At 44.8% G+C, this 25,447-nt stretch overlaps 1 protein-coding gene across 1 annotated transcript in view; it reads right to left on the bottom strand.

The window, feature by feature from the left end:
- Positions 1–10,652: 10,652 nt before the first annotated feature.
- The window catches only part of LOC115169555 (epidermal growth factor receptor), a 55,184-nt gene continuing 40,389 nt past the window's right edge, over positions 10,653–25,447 (bottom strand). The window contains exons 8-27 of the mRNA XM_029725281.1: positions 25,139–25,255; positions 24,673–24,799; positions 24,459–24,532; positions 24,232–24,319; positions 23,886–24,085; positions 23,345–23,477; positions 22,696–22,786; positions 20,810–20,976; positions 20,610–20,648; positions 20,300–20,444; positions 20,049–20,171; positions 19,535–19,633; positions 18,237–18,422; positions 17,461–17,616; positions 17,098–17,173; positions 15,295–15,539; positions 14,968–15,135; positions 12,983–13,036; positions 12,718–12,811; positions 10,653–12,440 (exon numbers count right to left, since the gene is read on the bottom strand). Of these exons, the coding sequence (XP_029581141.1) occupies positions 11,986–12,440; positions 12,718–12,811; positions 12,983–13,036; positions 14,968–15,135; positions 15,295–15,539; positions 17,098–17,173; positions 17,461–17,616; positions 18,237–18,422; positions 19,535–19,633; positions 20,049–20,171; positions 20,300–20,444; positions 20,610–20,648; positions 20,810–20,976; positions 22,696–22,786; positions 23,345–23,477; positions 23,886–24,085; positions 24,232–24,319; positions 24,459–24,532; positions 24,673–24,799; positions 25,139–25,255 (2,837 nt within the window). The 3' untranslated portion in view covers positions 10,653–11,985. The remainder of the gene's footprint in view (positions 12,441–12,717; positions 12,812–12,982; positions 13,037–14,967; positions 15,136–15,294; positions 15,540–17,097; positions 17,174–17,460; positions 17,617–18,236; positions 18,423–19,534; positions 19,634–20,048; positions 20,172–20,299; positions 20,445–20,609; positions 20,649–20,809; positions 20,977–22,695; positions 22,787–23,344; positions 23,478–23,885; positions 24,086–24,231; positions 24,320–24,458; positions 24,533–24,672; positions 24,800–25,138; positions 25,256–25,447) is intronic.

The following is a 25,447-nucleotide window of genomic DNA, read 5'->3' as shown; positions in this document are numbered from 1 at the left end:
GTAACCGACAGGCGGGGCTAGCTACCTAATCTTGTCGCCCCTGCCCCTTTTTCTGTGGGGTTTATCGGCGGCTGGCATCCAACGTTATTGTGCATTAACGCCACCTACTGTACTGGAGCGCCTCTGCCTCCCACATACATTTACATTACATGTCCTAAATGTAAAATAAATACAGTACCAGTCAAAAGTTTGGACAAACCTACTCATTCTAGGGTTTTTCTTTATTTTTACTATATTCTACATTGTAGAATAATAGTGAAGACATCACAACTATAAAATAACACATATGGTATCATGTAGTAACCAAAAAAGTGTTAAACAAATCAAAATATATTTTATATTCTTCAAAGTAGCCACCCTTTGCCCTGATGACAGCTTTGCACACTCTTGGCATTCTCTCAACCATCTTAATGAGGAATGCTTTTCCAACTGTCTTGAAGGAGTTCCCACATATGCTGAGCATTTGTTGGCTGCTGTTCCTTCACTCTGTGGTCCAACTCATCCCAAACCCTCTCAAATGGGTTGAGGTCGGGTGATTGTGGAGGCTACGTCATCTGATACAGTATTCCATCACACTCCTTCTTGGTCAAATAGCCGTTATACAGCCTGGAGATGTGTTATGGGTTATTGTCCTGTTGAAAAACAAATGATAGTCCCACTAAGCGCAAACCAGATGGGATGGCGTATCACTGAACAATGCTGCAGTAACCATGCTGGTTAAGTGTGCCTTGAATTCTATATAAATCACCAACAGTGTCACCAGCAAAGCACCCCCACACCATCACACCTCCTCCTCCATTCTTCACGGTGGGAACAACACATGCGGAGATCATCCGTTCACCTACTATGCTTCTCACAAAGACACGCGGTTGGAACCAAAAATCTCAAATTTGAACTCATCAGACCAAAGGACAGATTTCCACCAGCCTAACGTCCATTGCTTGTGTGTCTTGGCAAACGCAAGTTTCTTCTTTTTATAGGTATCCTTTAGTAGTGGTTTCTTTGCAGCAATTTGACCATGAAGGCCTGATTCACGCAGTCTCCTCTGAACAGTTGATGTTAAGCTGTGTCTGTTTCTTGAACTCTGTGAAGCATTTATTTGGGCTACAATCTGAGGTGTAGTAAACTCGAATGAACTTATCCTCTGCAGCAGAGGTAACTCTGGATCTTCCTTTCCTGTGGCAGTCCTCATGAGAGCCAGTTTCATCATAGCGCTTGATGGTTTTTGCGATTGCACTTGAAGAAACTTTCAAAGTTCTTGACATTTTCCAGACTGACTGACCTTCATGTCTTAAAGTAATGATGGACTGTCGTTTTTCTTTGCTTATTTGAGCTGTTCTTGCCATAATATGGACTTGGTCTTTTACCAAATTGGGCTATCTTTTGTATACCAACCCTACCTTGTCACATCACAACTGATTGGCTCAAACGCATATGTGGAAAGAAATTCCACAAATTAACTTTTAACAAGGCACACCTGTTAACTGAAATGCATTCCAGGTGACTACCTCATGAAGCTATCTGGTTGATAGAATGCCAAGAGTGTGCAAAGCTGTCGTCAAAGGGGGGATACTTTGAAGGATCTCAAATATAAAATATATTTTGATTTGTTTAACACTTTTTTAGTTACTACATGATTCCATATGTGCTATTTCATAGTTTTGATGTCTTCACTATTATTCTGCAATGTAGAAAATAGTAACAAATAAAGAAAAACATTTACATAAGTATTCAGACCCTTTACTCAATATTTTGTTGAAGCACCTTTTGCAGCAATTACAGCCTCAAGTCTTCTGGGGTATGACGCTACAAGTTTGGTACACCTGTATTTGGGGAGTTTCTCCCATTCTTCTCAGCAGATCCTCTCAAGCTCTGTCAGGTTAGATGGGGAGCGTTGCTGCACAGCTATTTTCAGGTATCATCAGAGATGTTCGATCTGGTTCAAGTCCGGACTCTGGCTGGGCCACGCAAGGACATTCAGAGACTTGTCCAGAAGGACTCCTGTGTTGTCTTGGCTGTGTGCTTAGGGTTGTTGTCCTGTTGGAAAGGGAACCTTCGCCCCAGTCTGAGGAACTGAGTGCTCTGGAGCAGGTTTTCATCAAGGATGTCTCTGTACTTCGCTCTGTTGATCTTTGCCTCTATCCTGACTAGTTTCCTAGTCCCTGCCACTGAAAAACATCCCCACAGCTTGATGCTGCCACCCCCGTGCTTCACGTATTGATGGTCCATTCAGGCCAAAGAGTTTAATCTTGGTTTCATCAGACCAGAGAATCTTGTTTCCAAAACCATCAGGTTCTTGGTCACCTCCCTGACCAAGGCCCTTCTCCCCGATTGCTCAGTTTGGCCGGCCGGCCAGCTCTAGGAAGAGTCTTGGTGGTTCCAAACTTATTCCATTTAAGAATGATGGAGGCCACTGTGTTCTTGGGGACCTTCAATGCTGCAGACATTTTTTTTACCCTTCCCTAGACCTGTGCCTCGACACAATCATGTCTCGGAGCTCTAAGGACAATTCCTTCCACGTCATGGCTTGGTTTTTGCTCTGACATGCACTGTCAACTGTGGGACCTTATATAGACAGGTGTGTGCCTTTCCAAATCATGTCAAATCAATTGAATTTACCACAGGTAGACTCCAATTGTCAGGGATTTCTTCGTCGTCAGACGATATGGCGAAATCATCGTCGGAAAATGAGGACCAATATGCAGCAGAGTTGAGATAGTTCATTTTGAACGTTTAATAAACTCAAAACGAACATACAAAAATAACAAAATAAACTCACGATTTACAGACAGTCCTGTTAGGCTCACTCACGCTAAACAAGAAACAGTGCCCAAAAACCCCGGAATACTTAAATCAAATGCCCTTTTAGAAAAAACACCACCCCGAACCACATAAACCAAATACCCTCTGCCACGTCCTTTTTATTTCACCTTTATTTAACCAGGTAGGCAAGTTGAGAACAAGTTCTCATTTACAATTGCGACCTGGCCAAGATAAAGCAAAGCAGTTCGACAACATACAAAAACACAGAGTTACACATGGAGTAAAACAACATACAATCAATGATGCAGTAGAAAAAAATAAGACTATATACAATGTGAGCAAATGATGTGAGATAAGGGAGGTAAAGGCAAAAAAATGCCATGGTGGCAAAGTAAATAAAGTATGGCAAGAAAAACACTGGAATGGTAGATTTGTAGTTTGAAGAAAGTTAAAAGTTAAAATATAAATAATATGGTGCAAAGGAGCAAAATAAATAAAATAAATAAATACAGTAGGGGAAGAGGTAGTAGTTTGGGCTAAATTAAAGATGGGCTATGTACAGGTGCAGAGATCTGTGAGCTGCTCTGACAGCTGGTGCTTAAAGCTAGTGAGGGAGATAAGTGTTTCCAGTTTTAGAGATTTTTGTAGTTCGTTCAAGTCATTGGCAGCTGAGAACTGGAAGGAGAGACGACCAAAGGAGGAGTTGGCTTTAGGGGTGACCAGAGAGATATACCTGCTGGAGCGCGTGCTACAGGTGGCTGCTGCTATGGTGACCAGTGAGCGGAGATAAGGGGGGACTTTACCTAGCAGGGTCTTGTAGATGACCTGGAGCCAATGTGTTTGGCGACGATTATGAAGTGAAGGCCAGCCAACGAGAGCATACAGGTCGCAGTGGTGGGTTGTATATGGGGCTTTGGTGACAAAACGGATGGCACTGTGATAGACTGCATCCAGCTTGTTGAGTAGGGTATTGGAGGCTATTTTGTAAATGACATCGCCGAAGTCGAGGATTGGTAGAATGGTCAGTTTTACGAGGGTATGTTTGGCAGCATGAGTGAAGGATGCTTTGTTGCGAAATAGGAAGCCAATTCTAGATTTCACTTTGGATTGGAGATGATTGATGTGAGTCTGGAAGGAGAGTTTACAGTCTAACCAGACACCTAGGTATTTGTAGTTGTCCACAAATTCTAAGTTAGAACCGTCCAGAGAAGTTATGCTGGATGGGCGGGCAGGTGCAGGCAGCGATCGGTTGAAGAGCATGCATTTAGTTTTACTTGTGTTTAGGAGCAGTTGGAGACCACGGAAGGAGAGTTGAATGGCATTGAAGCTCGTCTGGAGGGTTGTTAACACAGTGTCCAAAGAAGGGCCAGAAGTATACAGAATGGTGTCGTCTGCGTAGAGGTGGATCAGAGATTCACCAGCAGCAAGAGCGACATCATTTATGTATACAGAGAAAAGAGTTGGCCCAAGAATTGAACCCTGTGGTACCCCCATAGAGACTGCCAGAGGTCCAGACAGTAGGCCCTCCGATTTGACACACTGAACTCTGTCAGAGAAGTAGTTGGTGAACAAGGCGACGCAATCGTTTGAGAAACCAAGGCTACTAAGTCTGCCGATGAGGATGTGGTGATTAACAGAGTCAAAACCTTTGGCCAGGTCAATGAATACGGCAGCACAGTATTGTTTCTTATCGATGGCGGTTACGATGTCGTTTAGGACCTTGAGCGTGGCTGAGGTGCACCCATGACCAGCTCTGAAACCAGATTGCATAGCGGAGAGGGTGCGGTGGGATTCGAAATAGTCGGTAATCTGTTTGTTGACTTGGCTTTCGAAGACCTTAGAAAGGCAGGGTAGGATGGATATAGGTCTGTAGCAATTTGGGTCAAGAGTGTCACCTCCTTTGAAGAGGGGGATGACAGCAGCTGCTTTCCAATCTATGGGAATCTCAGACGACACGAAAGAGAGGTTGAACAGGCTAGTAATAGGGGTTGCAATAATTTCGGCAGATAATTTTTGAAAGAAAGGGTCCAGATTGTCAAGCCCAGCTGATTTGTAGGGGTCCAGATTTTGCAGCTCTTTCAGAACATCAGCTGAATGGATTTGGGAGAAGGAGAAATGGGGGAGGCTTGGGCGAGTAGCTGTGGGGGGTGCAGTGCTGTTGAATGCAGTAGGGGTAGTTAGGTGGAAAGCATGGCCAGCCGTAGAAAAATGCTTATTGAAATTCTCAATTATAGTGGGCTTATCGGTGGTGACAGAGTTTCCTATCCTCAGTGCAGTGGGCAGTTGGGAGGAGGTGTTCTTATTCTCCATGGACTTTACAATGTCCCAGAACTTTTTAGAGTTGGAGTTGCACGAAGCAAATTTCTGTTTGAAAAAGCTAGCCTTGGCGTTTCTAACTGCCTGTGTGTATTGGTTTCTAACTTCCCTAAAAAGTTGCATATCGCGGGGGCAGTTCGATGCTAATGCAGAACGCCACAGGATATTTTTGTGTTGGTTAAGGGCAGTCAGGTCTGGGGAGAACCAAGGGCTATATCTGTTCCTGGTTCTAAATTTCTTGAAAGGGGCATGCTTATTTAAGATGGAGAGGAAGGCATTTAAAAAAAATAACCAGACCAAACTACAATAACAATTAATCCTTATACTGGCCAGGACGTGACAGTACCCCCCCCCCCTAAAGGTGCTAACCCCGGAAGCACCTCAAAAATAACAAAAACCCCAAACAACAACAAAAATCCCCCTAACTAAAGGGAGGGAAGGGAGGGTGGCTGCCATCAACGACGGCACTGTGCTACACCCCCCCTCCCCAACCCACCTATATCTGGAGGTGGCTCTGGTTCTGGCAGTTCCGGGCAGACGACCCACCCCGGCAGCTCCGGGTAGACGGGCCACTCGGGCTGGGCCGGAAGACAGTCGGGCCACTCTGGCAGACCCGGGAAGACAGTCGGGCCACTCTGGCAGACCCGGAAGACAGTCGGGCCACTCTGGCAGACCCGGAAGACAGTCGGGCCACTCTGGCAGACCCGGAAGACAGTCGGGCCACTCTGGCAGACCCGGAAGACAGTCGGGCCACTCTGGCAGATCCGGAAGACAGTCGGGCCACTCTGGCAGACCCGGAAGACAGTCGGGCCACTCTGGCAGACCCGGAAGACAGTCGGGCCACTCTGGCAGATCCGGAAGACAGTCGGGCCACTCTGGCAGACCCGGAAGACAGTCTGGCCACTCTGGCATCGCCGGGCAGTCTGGCATCGCCGGGCAGTCTGGCATCGCCGGGCAGTCTGGCATTGCCGGGCAGTCTGGCCACTCTGGCATCGCCGGGCAGTCTGGCCACTCTGGCATCGCCGGGCAGTCTGGCCACTCTGGCATCGCCGGGCAGTCTGGCCACTCTGGCATCTCCGGGTAGTCTGGCCACTCTGGCATCTCCGGGCAGTCTGGCCACTCTGGCATCTCCGGGCAGTCTGGCCACTCTGGCAGCTCCTGACTAGTGGGTGGCTCTGGCGACTCTTCACTGACGGGCGGCTCTGGCGATTCCTCACTGACGGGCGGCTCTGGCGACTCTTGACTGACGGGCAGTTCTGGCGACTCTTGACTGACGGGCAGTTCTGGCGACTCTTGACTGACGGGCAGTTCTGGCGACTCTTGACTGACGGGCAGTTCTGGCGACTCTTGACTGACGGGCAGCTCTAGCAACGTCGGACTGGGATGACGCACTTGAAGCCTGGTGCGTGGTGCTGGTACTGGACGTACCAGATTGGGAACACGCACCTCCAGGCTAGTGCGGGGAGCGGGAACAGGACGAGTCGGACTGGGCTGACGCACTTCCGGGTCCGCACGAGAGACAGGAGCTGGAAACCCAGGGCTATGGAGGCGCACAGGCGGTCTTGATCTTACCTCCTGCACAACCCGTCCTGGCTGGATGGAACTAGTAGCCCTGTACGAGCGGGGTGCTTGTACAGGGCGGACTGGGCTGTGCAGGGGCCTGATGGTAGCCGTGCGTAGAGCGGGAGTTGGGTAGCCTGGTCCTCAGAGGCGTACCGGCGACCAGATGTGCTGCGCAGGTATCCTCCTACCAGGCTGGATGCCCGCTCTAGCACGGCACCTGCGAGGGGCTGGAATAACGCGCACCGGACTGTGCGTGCGTATGGGTGAGATAGTGCGCTCCTCAGCGAAACATGGCGCTCTCCACCTCATACGCTCCTCCATATAACCACGGGTAGCTGGCTTCCGGCTCTTCCTAGGCCTAGCCAAACTACCTGTGTGCCCCCCCCAAAAAAATTATTGGGGGTGCCTCTCGTGCTTCAACGCCAGTCGTGATCCTCGGAAACGTTCCCGGTCCTTACCAGCCATTCTCCATGGGCCCTCTCCGGCCATAACTTGCTCCCATGTCCATCTCTCCCGTTTGTCCAATTCAAAATTCCTCTGCTCCTTCCTCTGCTGCTTGGTCCTGGTTTGGTGGGAGATTCTGTCAGGGATTTCTTCGTCGTCAGACGATATGGCGAAATCATCGTCGGAAAATGAGGACCAATATGCAGCAGAGTTGAGATAGTTCTTTTTGAACGTTTAATAAACTCAAAACGAACATACAAAAATAACAAAATAAACTCACGATTTACAGACAGTCCTGTTAGGCTCACTCACGCTAAACAAGAAACAGTGCCCAAAAACCCCGGGATACTTTTTAGAAAAAACACCACCCCGAACCACATAAACCAAATACCCTCTGCCACGTCCTGACCAAACTACAATAACAATTAATCCTTATACTGGCCAGGACGTGACACCAATCAAGTTGTAGAAACATCTCCAGGATGATCAATGGAAACAGGATGCACCTGAGGTCAATTTCGAGTCTCATAGCAAAGGGTCTGAATACTTAAGGTATTTAAGGTATTTCTGTTTTAATTTTTATTACATTTGCAAACATTCTGAAAACCTGTTTTCGCTTTGTCATTATGGTGCATTGTGTGGTGATTGCTGAGGATTTTTTATTTATTTAATCCATTTTAGAATAAGGCTGTAACTAAATAAAATGGTCAAAAAGTCAAGGTGTCTGAATACTTTCCGAAGAAACTGTATTTATTAGCCCCCCGAATTAAAATATTGATTGTGCTGTTAACAATACATATCCTACCGCATATTACGCAAGGTAGAAAAAGTGCACACAGAGAGAGGGGCTGTCAACAGTTTAATAAAATATGTTTCATTGTGAAAACATATTACTATCAGATTTTACTTGGATTCCCAAATGAAGCACTGGGTAGCTGCAGGAACCGGGTTGGAGAGCCCATGGCATACAGAGTTTGGGCAGAATATCACCTGCCACGCAGGGAGAGGCTGCATGCGCCTCAAACAGGGGTTGATGGCTGCAGTAAAATATCAAGAGTAGTCTACCTGGCATGATTGAAAAACCAACCAGTGGGAAAACGGCCTCCGTTCACTATTCCAGTGCATACAGATGACTTATTTTTTCACCTACCCCTGTTCCTGCACATTTGATAATGGGTAATTCTAAATCTTATCAAATTTTACATACACAATATATGCAAAGGTATGTAAACACCCCTTCAAATTAGAGGACTTCAGCCACACCCATTGCTGACAGGTGTATAAAATTGAGCACACAGCCAATCTCCGTAGACAAACATTGTGGGTAAGCGGCCTTACTGAAAATCTCAGTGAGTTTCAACGTGGCACCATCATAGGATGCCACCTTTCCGACAAGTCAGTTCGTCAAATTGATTCCCTGCTAGAGCTGCCCCGGTCAACTGTAAGTGCTGTTATTGTGAAGTGGAAACGTTTAGGTGCAACAATGGCTCAGCCACAAAGTGGTAGGCCACACTAGCTAACAGAACGTGACCGCCGAGTGCTGAAGTGCGTAGCATAGAAAAATCATCTGTCCTCGTAACACTCACTACCGAGTTCCAAACTGTCTCTGGAAGCAACATCAGCACAAGAACTGTTCAGGACCTTCATGAAATGGGTTTCCATGGCCGAGTAGCCGCACACAAGCCTAAGATCATCATGCGCTGTGCCAAGCATCGGCTGGAGTGGTGTAAAGCTCACCGCCATTGGACTCTGGAGCAATGGAAACGCGTTCTCTGGAATGATGAATCACGCTTCACCATCTGGCAGTCCCATAATGCCCTTGATTTTGGAATGAGGTGTTCGACGAGCAGGTGTCCACATACTTTTGGTGATGTAGTGTATTAGTAAGGACAAGATTAAATTGAGAATAGTCTGATGGGTGAAAATATGATCACTTGATGAGAGAACAGCGTCTGCAGCCTGAGGCAAGTAACAGAGCACAAGCTGTTTTTTGCAACTCTCTAATTATCAATAACCTAGTCACATCATGCAGCCCATATATGTTTTGATTTAGAAGACATTCTAAGGTTTGTATAATTCACAGCTAAAGTTCCCAAATAACTCTGAATCTAGCATATAGGATCTGTTTCAAACGATCACTTTAATGCTCAACATAGCCACTTAGTACGCGCCCTTGCTCTGGAATGGGAAAAATACCCTTTCTATTTTATTCAGCTAAGTTCAATTCTATTCTTCTTAGTATAAAATCACATAATATAAAATAATGGTAAGCATTATAAACATATCTTGTCTGCCAAATGAACAAGCCTAAAGTCTCTGGCATGGCCCATAGCCAGATAACATGCAGTACTCATATTCTGTTCTTCTGAAATACATTTTCTTCATATCATAATGTTTATTTAGACCAGCCTACAATAATGAATACATTTATTGTGATGGTGTAGGCCAGTGGTCACCAACTGATTGATCCTGATAGACTGGTCGATCTTCAAGGCATTCCTAGTCAATCACCAAACATTTCTACAGAAAAGCCAAAATACATTTTTTTTTATGTTGTGCTGTTGGCAGTACTTAAATCAGAAGCCCTGCGCACCGGGTAGGCAAGTGTTCCCATTTTGAACCATTTTATTTGTCTGAAAAGACAAACCTTGCTTGCCTACCAGGTGGACCTGGAGATCCATAACTAAATCGAGACTGTCAAAGAATACAGCAAAGAGCTGGTGTTTTTATAAGTGAGTTCATGTTTAAGTTTTTAATTCAGCGCTGTCAATAATGTTTTTATTCAATACTATTACAAAACATAAAATGCTTCTCCCTACTTCCGCTGCAATGAATGAGTAGCTAAGTGTATTGATAGCCTTGCGATTTTATTATTAGCAGTTCGTCATGTCTATTTTAATATCGAAGTACAGTATATTTCATTTTCTGTAGTCATAGGCACAACATTCATTTGTGCATGAAGCAGATGCTGTGTTTCGCCATCAGGTGAAAAACGGTACCCCCCCCCCCTCTGGTCAGCCTCACCGCAGGAAGGGAAGGAGAGAGCAGGGACCGTGAGAAGCGGATTCTCTGTTGCTCTCGCCCTCCCGCTGGTGAGATTAATGCAGGGTTCCAAACAACTGGGAACTTGTAAATCTTCCACTTCCGACTTCAGTGTGTTCAAGACAACTGGGAATGAGTGGAGGCCTGGAGATGCTAAATATGTTTATGTTAATTAACGGTCAATTACCGTGAGACCGGCAGTCTTTTACATGACAACAACCAGCTGACGAAATGTCATGACTGCCACAGCCCTAGGTGCAACTCGTTATTAGGAAAGTGTCTTAACGTTTTGTACGCCCCGAATGGCAGGCGGCAATTGCACCCTTCTCACGTTGACACACAGAACATTCAATCCTGGACTCTTTAGGCCTTCATTACAGTAACGATTAAATGTATTTTATTTATTTTATTGTTACATGAGACCCTTAATAATCTTGTTTGTTCAACTAAGTAAAAAAGAATGAAAAACACTCAGATTGTCAGTTCAAATATGTAAATAGGTCTTTAAAAAAACACGCAAAAAATTCAATATAAATACGTTTTATTCATTTTCACTTTGAAAGGAAATAATTACAGTTCATCAATAACTGCATATTTATATATAAAGTGGCAAGACCATTTAGATGAGGAATGTTGATAGGATCATTTATAGGTGGCCATATTGAATATATTGTACATAACATCATTTCATACTTATCTATACATGGACCTCTGTCAAACAGCAGGCTCTCAAATGACAAGTAGCTATTTAATATGTTCATTTAAAACTAGGAAAGAGATTCATTTTTGAAAGTTTGGGCACCTGCAAGAGTGCAAGACTTTAAAGCTGTGAGAAGATTTAACGATGTAGTGTTAGAATGAAAGGCCTTACTGTACAAAACAATAATAAGCAACACCGATGTCCCAATGTTGATGCAGTTACAATGGGTCACCAACAGGGGCCAGTGTCTCTCCCATCTGGCTATATGATGAAAGTTATAAAGCCTCCAGCAAAGTCATCAAGAGCAATATTTGCCATTGATGTGTCCTCGTCAAGCGCTTCTTTAGGAAGAGTCCTGTTAGGTTTCAGAAGTTCCTCCATCAACGCCCTCCATGGACCAGCCACCATCAGACTCCGATGAGGGCCTCCTCCTTCCCACTTCCGACACTAACGTTCAGCAACATTTGACTCCAGCAGGTCTCAAACTGTAGGTTCCACACAGAATGGCTCAGACGTCCAACTATTGTTCTAACAGTTCCAGCCCTTTAGATGTGGGAGCTAAATACCCAATACTATATACTCAATACACCAATACTGTATCAGTGCCATCTTCTAGTACATGTACCGTTTATGTGTTGGCAAGAAAAGGGCATATAAGTGTTTTTACATTTCTTTCACAAGAGCATCTGATCTCAAGGATTGAAGGATACGCTATTTTGTCTAGTAATATTGTTTCTCCACTTTCGTATCACAACATTGTTTTGTGCAACATGACACCTATGGGTTTCTGATATGGGCCACAGTGTCTGAAAGTATAGGCCTAAGGTATTCTCTTGCTTTTCTTTCACCCAATGGAGTTAAACATCAAGAGCCTCATTTCTGTCTCATCTCATCTAACTATCAGCTCAGACTCCATTTGAAATGTAAGAGTTTTTGGAATGAGGAGACTTTCCCAGCACTGTACCGTACTACAACTGACGAACAATAGAAAGCACACACACTTGGCTCATTTAGGCAGGGATAAATACATTGCAAAGCAGTCCATGGTACCGCTACCCCTGCTAAACAAAGACGTTATGTCTTCTCTCAGTGGGATATTAAGCCTTATTACCCGCTGTCTCTTTTCATCCACAGTGGGAGGTAGGGGATGACAGGCCTCAGGTTGGGCCTAGGTACTCTGTGTTCTCTGTGGCCGGGATGTGTCCGTTGGCATGGGTCTTGACGGAAGGGGTGAAGTCCTGCTGGTAGTCTGGGTTATCTATACTGTTCGGGGGTTGGTATTTCTGGACGCAGTGGAGACCGCCATTGGAAGTGGGGGAGAGGCCATTGGAGCTCGGGGAGGAGAGACCATTGAACATGGGGAAAAGGCTGTTAGCGGTGGTGGTGAGGCCACTGGAGGTGATGGGGGAGATGCCATTGGAGGTGGTGGGGGAGAGGAGAGAGGGCTGGAGGGTGTTGAGGTACTCAGGCCCCACTGCCTCGTTCTTATAGCAGTTCAGGTACTCTGTCTCTGTGTCGTCTGAGGAGATGGTGGGGAGGAGGGTGCGAGGGGGCCCGGGGTGCTGGTATACAGGGTTCATCATGTCCGACACTCCATTCTGGTTCATGTAGTCTGTTGAAGCGAAATAACAGAAACTAGTTATGACAGCAGGTAAACAACCACTCTGTGTACTAAGTGAAGATACTTTATTAAAATGTTCAATTTGAGTTTTCTAAACCATGGCAGAGACGCTCCACAATGACCTGCAGCCATTGCCTAGCAGAGGTCCTTCTTCTTTTGAAAATAAAGGCGTTTCTGGTAGGAAAACTTCACAATGTATCACTATTTCTTAGGAAGTGAGCCATGTTCTCGGGTTAAGACCCTTTGGGAGGTCAAGGGGCACACTTGCCTGGAGCTGGCTGGAAGGCGTGGTCCAAGAAACTGTCTGTGGGGTCAGCAATGTACCGGAGAACCATGCTTCCTTCTCTGACAGGGAACCCATTCTAGGGAGAATAAAATCCTTGTTAGACCAAAACCACACCTTAACTGCAAAGTATCATATGAGTTAGAGATGAGAGCTGTTGTTCCATTCTGTGAAAGACTCTGTGTCAATGCTACAAAGTTTTCTTTTCAATTCACCTCAATGTTACATTTGTGATGTGTGTCTCTCTTACCCCATTTCTGCTGTGGCACAATCCAATGCTGCTGTTCAATGTGCTGTTTTGGCTCTGAAAAACAGATTTACACCCGAGTCAAAAATTACATTCCAACACATATGATAAAACACCACAAAAACACAAATAAATATCCACATTTCTGTAGGCCTACTTCTACTAAGTTGTTATTGGTTGAATTCTTTACAGTAATGTTTCAAAAGGTCAAAACATTTTAATTTCATTTCTGTGTATGAAGAAGGTGAAATAAAAGCGACCACAGTGAATAAAAAGAGTGACACAGCAGCTCATCCAAATGTCATTATTTTCGAGAGGCTGAATAAGAGGAAATTAAAACAAGTTGAGCAGGGAACCATCTGCCAAAGACTACGGTCCAAGTCCATAAAAGGCTGCATAGTGTACCCAAACGCTTCTATTATATAAGCAGGTTCCTCCACTTTTACTCTGGCAGAAAAATATTTAACAAGTAGTGCTGCCTGCCTGCGAAGGTAATCAAAATTGAAAGCTTATGGAGGAACCAGCCGGCTTTCTGTGGCAGGCATACAGCCCGGATAGCCAACACTGGACCTCTTGAAGTTGAGTCTGAAGAGAACAGAGGAGGAGAGAGAGAGAGAGAGAGAGAGAGAGAGAGAGAGAGAGAGAGGATTTCTCATAATCTCAAATGTAATCAATCAAGGGGCACATGGGAGGAAGCGGGGGTGAGGGAGTAGTGGGGGAGTAGGGGGTCAGAACAAGGACAGGGGAAAAAGAAGAGTCCCCCTAACGACAATTTAACAGGAACAGGAAGTGGGCGATTGAGGCCTGTCTTGTTCAAGCCAGGTATGACACGGTATAAACGCCCACGTAAATTCAATTTACTCTTAACCTCCACGGCCGACATAAACCAAGATTGAATTTCACTACGATTGCAAAAGGAGCTAACTAAGAACTGGAACCCGTACTATCAACATAACCTGACCTGATTTAATCTGGTTAAATACAGGATCAATAAATAAATAAAGAGATTGTTATAGAATTTGCGGAAACAATTGACCACAAGGTTGTTGGTTCTAATACAAGGTGTAGTAGGGAAACCTAAATTCCCTCCAGTAGTCTAAATTGCCCAATAAACGTCAATTTCACCCTGCCAAAATGTGAACTCAGTGGAGGTGAATAGCAAAATTCTGCAGACCCCTTCTTTGTAAAACAACAGAAAAGAGCTGTGAGCATAAAAACTTAGATGGAATTCATTTTCTTTGATTCACTGCAATGATGCATTTAATCCAGTTTCCTTAATAGACAAAAAAAAAATATTCTCTGTGTTAGAAATGAGTGTAGAGGAAGAGAGCCAGTGGCTGCTGGATGTTGGAAACCTTTTCTTTGGGCTAGTTTCCTGGATATAGATTCAGCCTTCTCCTGGACAAATCCCCATTGAACATGCTTTTTAGTCTAGGAGTAGACTATTCCTGAGAAATAGTATCTCTCTGTCAATTTGAGCCTCGTCCCCAGGCTCAAATTGCTGATGCATAGAGCCTGGTAACAACTTGAAAGGGGTGTGGTGAATTAGCTGTATTAGATGGGACTTTGAAAAATGGCGAAAATCGTCAATCGAAATAAATGTTCTATCCCATTGACCATATTATTTTTGGGAAGCCCAACTGATTCTGAGTTCGGGCATATACAGTTTGTATGTGAAAACTATTTATCGAAGATGTGTACTTTCAGATTTTCCAAACTCACTTAAACCTTGTTTAAATCACTTGTGCTGCTCACGCCTTGAAGTCCACAATGTAGTGGGGAGGTTCTGAGGGTTATGCTAGATGGTGATTGAATGAGAGATCAGCCAATTAAAACCGGCAGTTGCTTCGTCCGCTCCTTCCATAGACTTCCAGTCAAGTCCCGTTCCAAGGCACTGTGAAACCAGACGGTTCGACAGACAGAGCCGGCCAGTGGACGAGATTACAAAGCAGCAGATTATGGCTAGCCTAGTGGATGTGTTATTTTACCATAGAGTGTAGGAGCTGGGTACGGGAGGTACTGGGGCTGGAGAAGAAGCTGTGCTGAGGTACCAGGTACTCGTCTGCGTCCACAGCGTCCTCCATGTCCTCTCCACTGATTAGGCTCTGGTAGAACTTGGTGTCTGTGGGACTTGGGAGGTGCATTCGGTCGTCACCCTGGAAGAGACACATACATCAGCACCCAAAAACCGGTCCGAAAGAATTATAGGGTAGGTACGTGTTTGTTCACTAAACTTACAGTGGCTGAGTGAGTTTAATCGGTTTGTGTGGTCTGTGACTCCACAGTAATTCATGACAACGAGTTACACCGCTCACCTGGATGACAAGATAACGTGGGGGATCCCGCGCCATCTTGGAAAACTCAGCTATCAGCTCCCGGAAACGAGGCCTGCTGTCTGCGTCGATCATCCAACATTTGACCATGATCATGTAGACGTCTATGGTACAGATGGGAGGCTGGGGCAGCCGCTCCCCTTTCTCCAGCACCCCTGCTATCTCATTGGCTGGGATGCCGTCATAGGGCTTGGTCCCAAACGTCATCAGCTCCCACACGGTCACACCTAAACAGATCAGAGGCACAATCAATGACCTAATCTCAGTTAAAAACGTTCATTACGGTCACAATGAACCGTTTTCACTTGTGGGAATCGGCCTGTTTGGATAGGGCTAAATTGAAATGTTTCTGACCGAAGAACTATGAAAAGCATATGCATAACCGCGGTAGCAAATGAAAGGGAACAGCTTGGAGATGATGGGACAATTATTAGACCAAAGGTGAGGACACAACAGTTCACCTGACACAAGACTGAATCCAAACATTACACTGTTGATTTTATGGGCGTTTTACATTTACTGTACTTTTTGCCGCATTTGTTAATAACAAAATCAGAAAATACTCTCGATACATTCAGCAACATGATAAGAATATTCCTGGAAAATGTGGGGTAGGTGCAACGTAAGGGTTTGAGTGAAGGAACTAACTGTTGCCTCCAAGTGGCCATATTCCTCTCCAAAGTGGACACAGTTCCTAAGTCATTTCCATACACTTTTATGACTCAAAGAAGAGTCTTCAATTATAAAGTGCTTTTTTGAGCTCTCTCAGCTGTGCCGTTGAGGAACTAGAGCGAGCACACTTGTTGTTGTTTTATTTGGAACGCAACCCTGCATCCCCGCCTTCACACAATTACTGTTGTTTACACAACCCAAAAACAGCGTCATGTATAGCACGTTACTGTACACCCACTGCATTCCAATTTATGCGCTTGTCAGTGCACAAACCTGCCATTTTCAACCCGTATAGAGGTACGAGTGTAAAGGGCTACTTCTAGTGGCACAGGAACAATCTCAATTAAAGTTAAATAACTAGGGAACATTACTTTGTTTTCATTCCAGAAAAGCTGATAGGCAGATACCAACAATGTCAAGTTACTTTCTAAAACCCGGCAGAGTCAACATCAGTAAGTTGGATGTGTCCTTAGGAGTGGGAGTTGGCAGGTTCTGTTGGTGTTGGATCAGTTTGAAAGGCAAAGGACATCAGCAGGCCCTGGCAGTTTGAAAGAGGAGAGGAGGACCAGGAAAAGGAAAAGGAGAGGAGGACAGAAAGAGGGGCTTAGGAGGGCTGCCGGGTGGTGCTGCCAGGGCCTGCTGATGTCTTTGCCTTGTAGAGTAGAAGACACAACTTCAGAGAACCGGATCTGGAGACCGGCCCACAGAGTGGAGTGTGTGTGTGTGTGCGTGTGTGTGTGCATGCGTCCAAACTGTGTGTCCAAACCAGGAGTGGTGTGTGTTAGGGACATTGGTTTGAGGTGGGAGGTTTCAACATTCTAAGACATCGGACCTCCAGGACCTGCCGGTGTAAAGTTAGATCCGCGATACCAGATACCCGTTTCACTAATCTCCCAGATACTCAAAAACCCAATACTCCTATCTGAGCCTGATTTGAACAGTTCTGATTAAGTACATGATCCAGAAACAATATTTATGTATCAGGATTTACACAAGCATTGTGGTTAATTCCGGCATTGACATGCATTGCTGTACATCCAGTATTGCTATATGTATGTTAAATGGATTCGTGCATTAATCCTATTAAATAGTGTGGGTGTGTGGGTTCCTGACCATAGCTCCAAACATCACTCTGATGTGTGTATTTCCTGTGGAGGATGGACTCCAGTGCCATCCATTTGATTGGTACCTGCAGAGAGAGGGCTCTTATGAGTTAGGGTTCACAAGACCAAACTGAGGTAGTTCTTCCAGATGGCTAATACAACATTAGGTATGTAGGTAAAGTATAGCAACTGTTATCAATTGACTATATTAGGTCGGGATGGAAATAGTAACATAAATCACCATCATACAGAAAAGAAGAAAAAAAAACGGGACCATAATATTATATTTACTTGACAAAAAAATGTGTTCCTTGTGTTACATTTCTTCACAGTAATTCAATTCAATCAGTACTGAGGGGAATGAGGAGCAGACCTTTCCTCCGTCTGCGTGGTACTCCTTCTCGTCAGCGTTGAGGAGTTTGGCCAGGCCAAAGTCCGTGATCTTGACGTGCTGAGGGGTCTTCACCAGGACGTTCCTCGCTGCCAGGTCACGATGCACCAGGTGACGCTCCTCCAGGTAGCTCATCCCCTGAGGCCAACCACAGGTTAAAGGTCAAATGAGGAGGTAGAAGTGAATGAGTGAGTCTATGGCCATACATAGACGCAGCACTTTTTAGTGACTCATTGTATTATTGTTTTAAAAAGGTCAACAAGATGTCAAGTGAACGTTAAACTGTAGGTGTCTATAGGAGTGTATGGACATACATGGCCATTCCGGACTTTCCACTGACTCACTGTTTGATTATGTTTTAATACATTACACTGTGACTCATGGGTAGTCTTAAAGGGCCAGAGTTTTGGTCAAGTCACATGGTTAGGAAAGAGGTCAGAGCCTTATCATAGTCTGGGTGCCACGTTCCAGTTTCGTCATTTATGCCTAACCCCGTCATGATCGTTGTGTGACAAGACAGCAACAAGTTTTCTAAATCAAACCCAGACTGACACCAGATCTGTATAATTATGCAGCAGAGCATGACAGACGGCTTCAGGACAGGAAGTGCACCCAGCATTTTGTGGTTTGAAATTCCAAATGTAGCTGTAGCAAGAGTAAAAAAAATTCACAAACACACTTTTCTTTTGGTTAGTTGGAAATTCACTACATTGAATGAACACATACTGCCCGGTCGCTTAAATGCACCGCAGTCTTACCTTGGCGATCTGCACACACCAGTTGAGGAGGTACTGGGATCCGATGTTGTCCTTGTTCTCCTTGACGTAGTCCAGCAGACAGCCGTAGGGCATGAGCTGGGTGACCAGCTGCACTGTGGAGGTCAGGCAGATGCCCAGCAGACGACACACATGGGGGTTGTCCACGCTGGCCATCACATAGGCCTCCTATAGTCGGTTAGATATAGTAGCAACTTTTATTCCAGGGCAGTACAGTACAGTATACCGCCTTTAGGGCTAGGGATGCTGGCATCATTCTAGTGTGCGCTCATAAAACTCAATTATGATATCTAAACATGGACCATTTCAACAACTGACAGCTTGAAGACAATGTACGCTTACGAGCCAGATACGTAAACGTGCAAGACCTTTTCTTTAAGAAAGTTCTTGACCTTCGTGGTGAGAGGTCATGAAAAACATCACTGCAAAGACCTCAGCTGTCCATACGCTCTAAATCCTGAAACTGAATATTCACAGGACCGTGCCAGACCTGGGCTCAAATCATGTTTGATATCTTTCAAATACTTAGGGCGTTTGATTGAGCCTGCCTGGAGTGCTAGATCGGTGGGGCATGAAGTTGGACTATTCTATTGGTTCCATTGCGCCAGGAAAGCTCAATCAAGTGCAGCCAGCCAGCCAAAGTATTTCCGAATACTTTATGAACCCAGGTCTGGACTGTGTTTTTTAAAACTGCGGTTACTGGAAAAGATTTTAGATTTCATTCCAGAAAACCTTAACCTTGAATTAGTATCCTCCTCCCACGCCCCAACCCTGGTCCAAACCTTCTCAATGAGTTAATCTCATTTCCTACGCTCCCACTGAGAAAATGACTTCTAGAAACCTGACTCCATTTCCCATTTTCAAACTAAACGTTGTCATTATTTCAGCTTCTTCCTGAATTGATGAGCATGTGCTTGGAATTAGTGTCCAGTGACATGCAGTAGTGGCTGTATAGGCAACTCAATAACATATTATGCCGCTAAATTAGGTCAAAAAACGAATTTGGCAACGAATGTTTCGTTTGAAAGTGCTTGTACAGTGTGGTATGGGTAACCATCAATGAATGTATGATACCTAATAGTGCCTAATAGCACTAACTTAGATTGTACTGTAAATCAGATATAGAATGTCTTTATATTTGGAAGATACCAGTTCTAACTCCCATGAACAAACATCTTTAAGCAGGGATGCCAATCCTGGTCCTTGAGGGCCGAAACATTTCTGGATTGTGTTTCTACCAGCCTTGTCTAAGAGTGAAGTGATATAGTGATATAACTCACGTCCAAGATCTCCCTGTTGGCTTTAGGTGATGTGGCCTCTCTTAAAACCTTAATGGCCACAGGAATCTTCACGTCCTCTCCTTCAGGGACCCACAGACCCTGCACGACACACACACACACACACACAGCCGCACACACACGCACACACACGCACACACAAAGTACAGATGTTTTCATGGTCATGTCAAGAGGTCAGGAAAAATTCCAGGCACTAAATAATCATAAGAAAAATGTGTGTACTTTAATCATTTCTTAAAGGTTTGGTTCGTTACAGTGGAATGTGGGAATGGTAAACTAACTGGTAGTTACTGTGGATTGGATTATGATGCCGGATGTGGTACGTTAAATATGTGGCTGTTAATTGCAAAATTGACAACAGACGTAGATGTGGTTAAAGGGTGTTGGTTTATAAGCAGTCGTAACACACATTCCCATATGCTCCTTCACTACAGTACAATCCAAGACACTGGAGTTCTCTGAACGAAATCGAGAAAAAGTTAACGCTTGTATTTACCTTGTAGACAGTGCCGAAGGCCCCTGATCCCAACACTTTGATCTTCTTAAACTCGGTCTCTTTGAGAATGCGGAGCAGGGCCTGGTTGGGGGCCTCACCACTGGGGGTCAACGGTTCAACTAACTGTAGAATAGTAATAGATGCGGATAAGGACGGTTTACTTTCTGTTCACTTTGATGCACTATCAATGATGACTACATTCCATCCGTAGAAAGCCCTTAAAGCTCAGTGGTTCAGTGTCTGTCTCTCACCTCTCTCTCCTGGAGTAGTCTTCGCAGGGTTCTCTTCCTCTTGATGTGGCGTCGCCGCAGCAACACGAAGACAGACAGGCCCATGATGAGGAAGGCAAGCAGCCCACCCACCACACCAGCCGCGATCACCGATAGACCAGAGTTACTGCGTGGGAGACAGGTGGTAACCAAACAACGCAGAGAAGAAAAAGAAACAACATACAAATGATAAAATGTTCATTAGCTTAGTGAACTTAGTGTTTCTAAGTTTGAATACAATTTGAACAGTACCATTGTAAGTTACTGTTCATGATAAGAGTCAATTGCTTACCCTATAGACTGACAGCCTTTCAGACCAGGACCGGTGCATCTGGAAACACATAAAGCACGTATGAACACGTGTCCGTTCTATTACCTCTACATCTATTTTTTTACTGAGACATTTCATTTTTTTACATTTAAAATGGGATGCACGTGTCTGTATTTGTGTATTACGGTATTTATGCGGTTGTGACAGATTCCTTCACTTACCCCTGGGTACAGTTGTGGTGGCACAGCTGGCACACCTTCATCTTATCTGCATATTTCCAGATGAAGGTGTTCTTGCCCCCTGCCACCCCTGGCACCCCTCTAGGGCACCCCAGGACACAGTTGTTGCCATCTTTGAAGTTAGCGCACTGGATACACTGCTCTTGGCCCTGAAAGAGAGAGAAGAGGATAGCAAGACATTGTATTACGTTCACATCTAAAAAAAACAACTGTGCAGAGACATACTATATTTAACAGACACAACTATTGTATAATAATAGCATGCTAGAGAAATACATTGTGCCTACTGTGCTGGGACATGGCATGGAGAGACACATAGTATATTAAGCAATAAGGCATGAGGGGGTGTGGTAGGGAAAGGGGGATACCTAGTCAGTTGTACAATTGAATGCATTGAACTGAAATGCGTCTTCCACATTTAACCCGGGGAACGCCCGGGGAACAGTAGGTTAACTACCTTGCTCAGGAGCAGAACCTTGTCAGCTCTGGGATTTGATCCAACAACTTTTCGGTTACTGGCCCAACGCTCCTCCCCGCCAGGCTATCTGTCGCCCCTATATGGTCAATATACCACGGCCAAGGGCTGTTCGTATGTACGACGCAACGCAGATTGCCTGGATACAGCCATTAGCCGTGGTACACTATATATACAAAAGTATGTGGACACCCCTTCAAATTGGTGGATTAGGCTGTTCATCCACACCCGTTGCTGACAGGTGTATAAAATTGAGCAAACAGCCACGCAATCTCCATAGATTACTTACTGAAGAGCTCAGCGACTTTCAACGTGCCACCATCATAGGATGCCACCTTTCCTACAAGTCAGTTTGTCAAATTTCTGTCTTGCTAGAGCTTCCCCGGTCAACTGTAAGTGATGTTATTTTGAAGTGGAAATGTCTAGGAGCAACAACGGCTCAGCCGTGAAGTGGTAGGCCACACAAGCTCACAGAACGGGACCAATGAGTGCATAAGCACGTAGCGCATAAAATTGTCTGTCCTCAGTTGCAACACTCTGTGGTCTCGTTCTGTGAGCTTGTGTGGCCTACCACTTCGCGGCTGAGCCGTTGTTGCTCCTAGACATTTCCTCTTCAAAATAACAGCACTTACAGTTGGCCAAGGTCTGGGGCTGTTTCGCATCGTTCAGACTAGGCCCCGTAGTTCCAGTGAAGGGAAATCTTAACACTACAGCATACAATGACATTCTAGATGATTCTGTGCTTCCACCTTGTGGCAACCGTTTGGGGAAGGCCCTTTCCTGTTTCAGTATGACAATGCCCCCATGCAACAAAGCGAGGTCCATACAGAAATGGTTTGTCGAGATTGGTGTGGAAGAACTTGACTGGCCTGCACAGAGCCCTGACCTCAACCCCATCAAACATCTTTGGAATGAATTGGCTCGCCGACTGCGAGCCAGGCCTAATCGCCCAACATCAGTGCCCGACCTCACTAATGCTCTTGTGGCTGAATGGAAGCAAGTCCCTGCAGCAATGTTCCAACATCTAGTGGAAAGCCTTCCCAGAAGAGTGGAGGCTGTTATAGCAGCAAAAGGGGGGACCAACTTCATATTAATGCCCATGATTTTGGAATGAGACGTTTCGACAATCAGGTGTCCACATACTTTTGGCCATATAGTGTATATTGGCCATATCGTGTATATTGGCCATATACCACAAACCCGAGGTGCCTTATTGCTATTATAAACTGGTTACCAATGTAATTAGAGCAGTAAAAAGAAATTGGGGGTCATACCCGTGGTATACCTGATATACCGCGCCTTTCAGCCAATCAGCATTCACGGCTCGAACCACCCAGTTTATAATATAGAGACAAATACTTAGACATAGAATAAGTATAAGAGACACACATACTGGTCCAGTGCAGGTCTGGGTTCCATTGAGGAGCTGACACTCAGGGTGACATTCCACACACGTCTTATTCACTTCAGTCTCACGTGGCTCCCTGCAGAATGAGGACAAAATGTCAGCATGTAGCATATTTCCACTTGCGCTGTCTTGCCAACCTTTATTGTCATTGTCCCAAAGGAGTTGCTAAGACAGCACAAACAGATCTGGGACCAGGCTACGCTTTCTACTCGTTCAACATTGGATTTTAGGTGGTTCCATTTGCAGATGGCTGCATTGATCCCTTTCCTCATAGCAAGGTGACGCTCAATGTTTGACAGAGGAGACTCCCGAAGTTAAATATCTATGAGTTAAGTGCTCCCATTCCAGCCGAGAGGACTGTCTTCTCATGCATTGGATTTATTGCCGCCTTACTGCCTTAAGAACCTTTTACATGTACTCCTGACGGCAAGTCTTCTGTCTGATTTTACTATTTCATTCCATGCAAAACTGCATCTCGTAAAGTACCCATGTTCAATTGATAGCTTGAGTTGCCAATAGTTTTCTTTGCCAAGTGTACAAAAAGTTAATTTCACTCTTCTTCACTGCTTCAGCTTTGCAGAATCAGGTCCCTTTAATTGTATAAATGGGGAACAGACAAGGGATCCTCCCTCACCCCTCTAGTAGGTTACAGGAGTCTACACAGCTTCCTGTTCGGCTGTAGTCCTGACAGGCGAAACACATGGTGGGTCCAGGTCCCCAGCAGCCATATCTGGTACACATTGTGTCACACGTGTTGTTCTGCAGCCCTGCAAACACATAGATATCAACACAAAATCCTTATTTTAACCAATACATAAAGTATATATAGTATTCAAAATATCCTTTTCACTTTTCACACAACCCTGTACAAGCAACAAGCTAGCGTTCATTTCCTAGTTCTCCCACACTTTCACAGTTTTATGGCCACAACAATAGAGATTGGCAATATTAATCTCAGAGCCACATACCTCGATGTGACCTTTGTTTTAGTAAACACAGAACATCATGTTATCACCCATTTATTATGCGCTTGAGTTGTTTATGTGACATTATGGTGTTGACTGTTGGTGTTTGTTGCGACTGCTCTGTTTGCTGCTGTTCCTTTTTCTTCGGTGTTATGTGACCACACACATCAATAAAGATGTTCATCACTAAATAATGACTTTATGATTTACCGCATTCGGTTGGGTGGGCATTGCTCTCCAGCTGTATGGTCTGCCTGTCGGACTTGAACAGCTGCTTCCAGTGGCGTTTCTTGGTGTAGCAGAGGTTGGAGTTCTTGGTGATGACCACGTCTCCATCGCTGATCTCCTTCAGCGAGCGAAGACCCAGGTGGGTGATGGTTAACTGGGTTATGGCCAAGCTCACCATACCACTTGAGGAGGGAGAGAGAGGAGAGGGGAGTGAGAGAGAGCGAGAGAGAGACACTTCCTTTTTAGAAGTTCCAGGTGGCTATTAAGGGCTTGACCAGCTCACTACTGCCACTCTATAATAGATGCGGAGACTGAACAGTGATCTTACTGTTTGGTCCGTCCTCTAATAATCTCCAGGTTTTCAAAGGGACTGAGAGATGTCATGTTCTCTGGCCAGTTCTGAATCAGCAGGTAGCCTGGATGTTTGTTTTTTTAGAATAAAAAAAAGAAAAAAGAAAGACAATTCAAATACATTTGAACGTAGAATAATCAACAGCATGGCTCTTTTGATAACCTTTTAGTATAGCTAATAGACTGGTCTGCACTGCCTCTTACCAGTGATTTCTCTGACCGTCTTGAAAACGTCTAGCTTGGCAGGATCCATCTTTGGTGCTTTGGTAAATGGGTCCCTGTGAATAGCAAGAACTGTGAAATGTATCTGCCATATTCACAAATACAAATACAACACATTATGTGTGATGTAAAAAAAACGAGTCAGGTCTTACTCTACAGTCTCTTAGGTCTGATTCTATATGTTCTTAACACTTACCCATGGATAGACGTGTAGATAATAGCAATGTTCCCATTGATTTTGGTGCAGTTTTTGAACGTGTCAATGTTGGTGGCGTTGACTGACAGAATTTTGTCAAGATTCCCCATTCCAAGTCCATTGCAAACTGTGAACATTAGTAATACGTTAATAAAAACAAACGTGGCTTCTAATTTCTTTGCCCGTACTAAAATGTTTGAGAAATCACAAGCCAGAAAACGAACGCAGTACAGCAGGGTAAAACACATTTTGTATTCAAGAAGTCAAATTCAATTCCAATTCAAGAATCAGAAAATCTCCTATTGGAAATAAAATTGTATTGAACACAACTCTCCAGTGCATCTTTGCGGAATAACACTCTGGGGTGAACTTTCCGTGTTACAGAGAGGCACATTCAGGCAGTGTCATCATCCCCTGCCATGAGGATGTAAAGTAACGTTAGAAGTTGTGGCAGTATCAACTGTACCTTTGGGACACAGTCCATCACACTTCTTGCACTTCCTGACCCCTCCCTCGTCCACTTCGTACGTGTCACCACTGCACGTCCGAACGCACGCTCCATGGTCTGTCACCACATAGTTATCTGAGGTGAAGAAAAAAAATATATATATATAACAAATCTACGTAATGCATTGTGTACTGTATAGGACAGTATTGTGTACTGTATAGGACAGTATTGTATGCATGCCAGTGTCTGAGAGCTGATTCTAACAGCCTGGAGAAAGTGGAGGCAGCTGGAGTATTAGCACTCCCTGAACCTAAATCCTTTTTTTTC

The sequence above is a fragment of the Salmo trutta genome, chromosome 31 (assembly GCF_901001165.1).
Source record: "Salmo trutta chromosome 31, fSalTru1.1, whole genome shotgun sequence".
NCBI lineage: Eukaryota > Metazoa > Chordata > Actinopteri > Salmoniformes > Salmonidae > Salmo > Salmo trutta.
The sequence above is the reverse complement of the archived record's forward strand: the minus strand, read 5'-3'. Positions and strand labels throughout refer to the sequence as shown.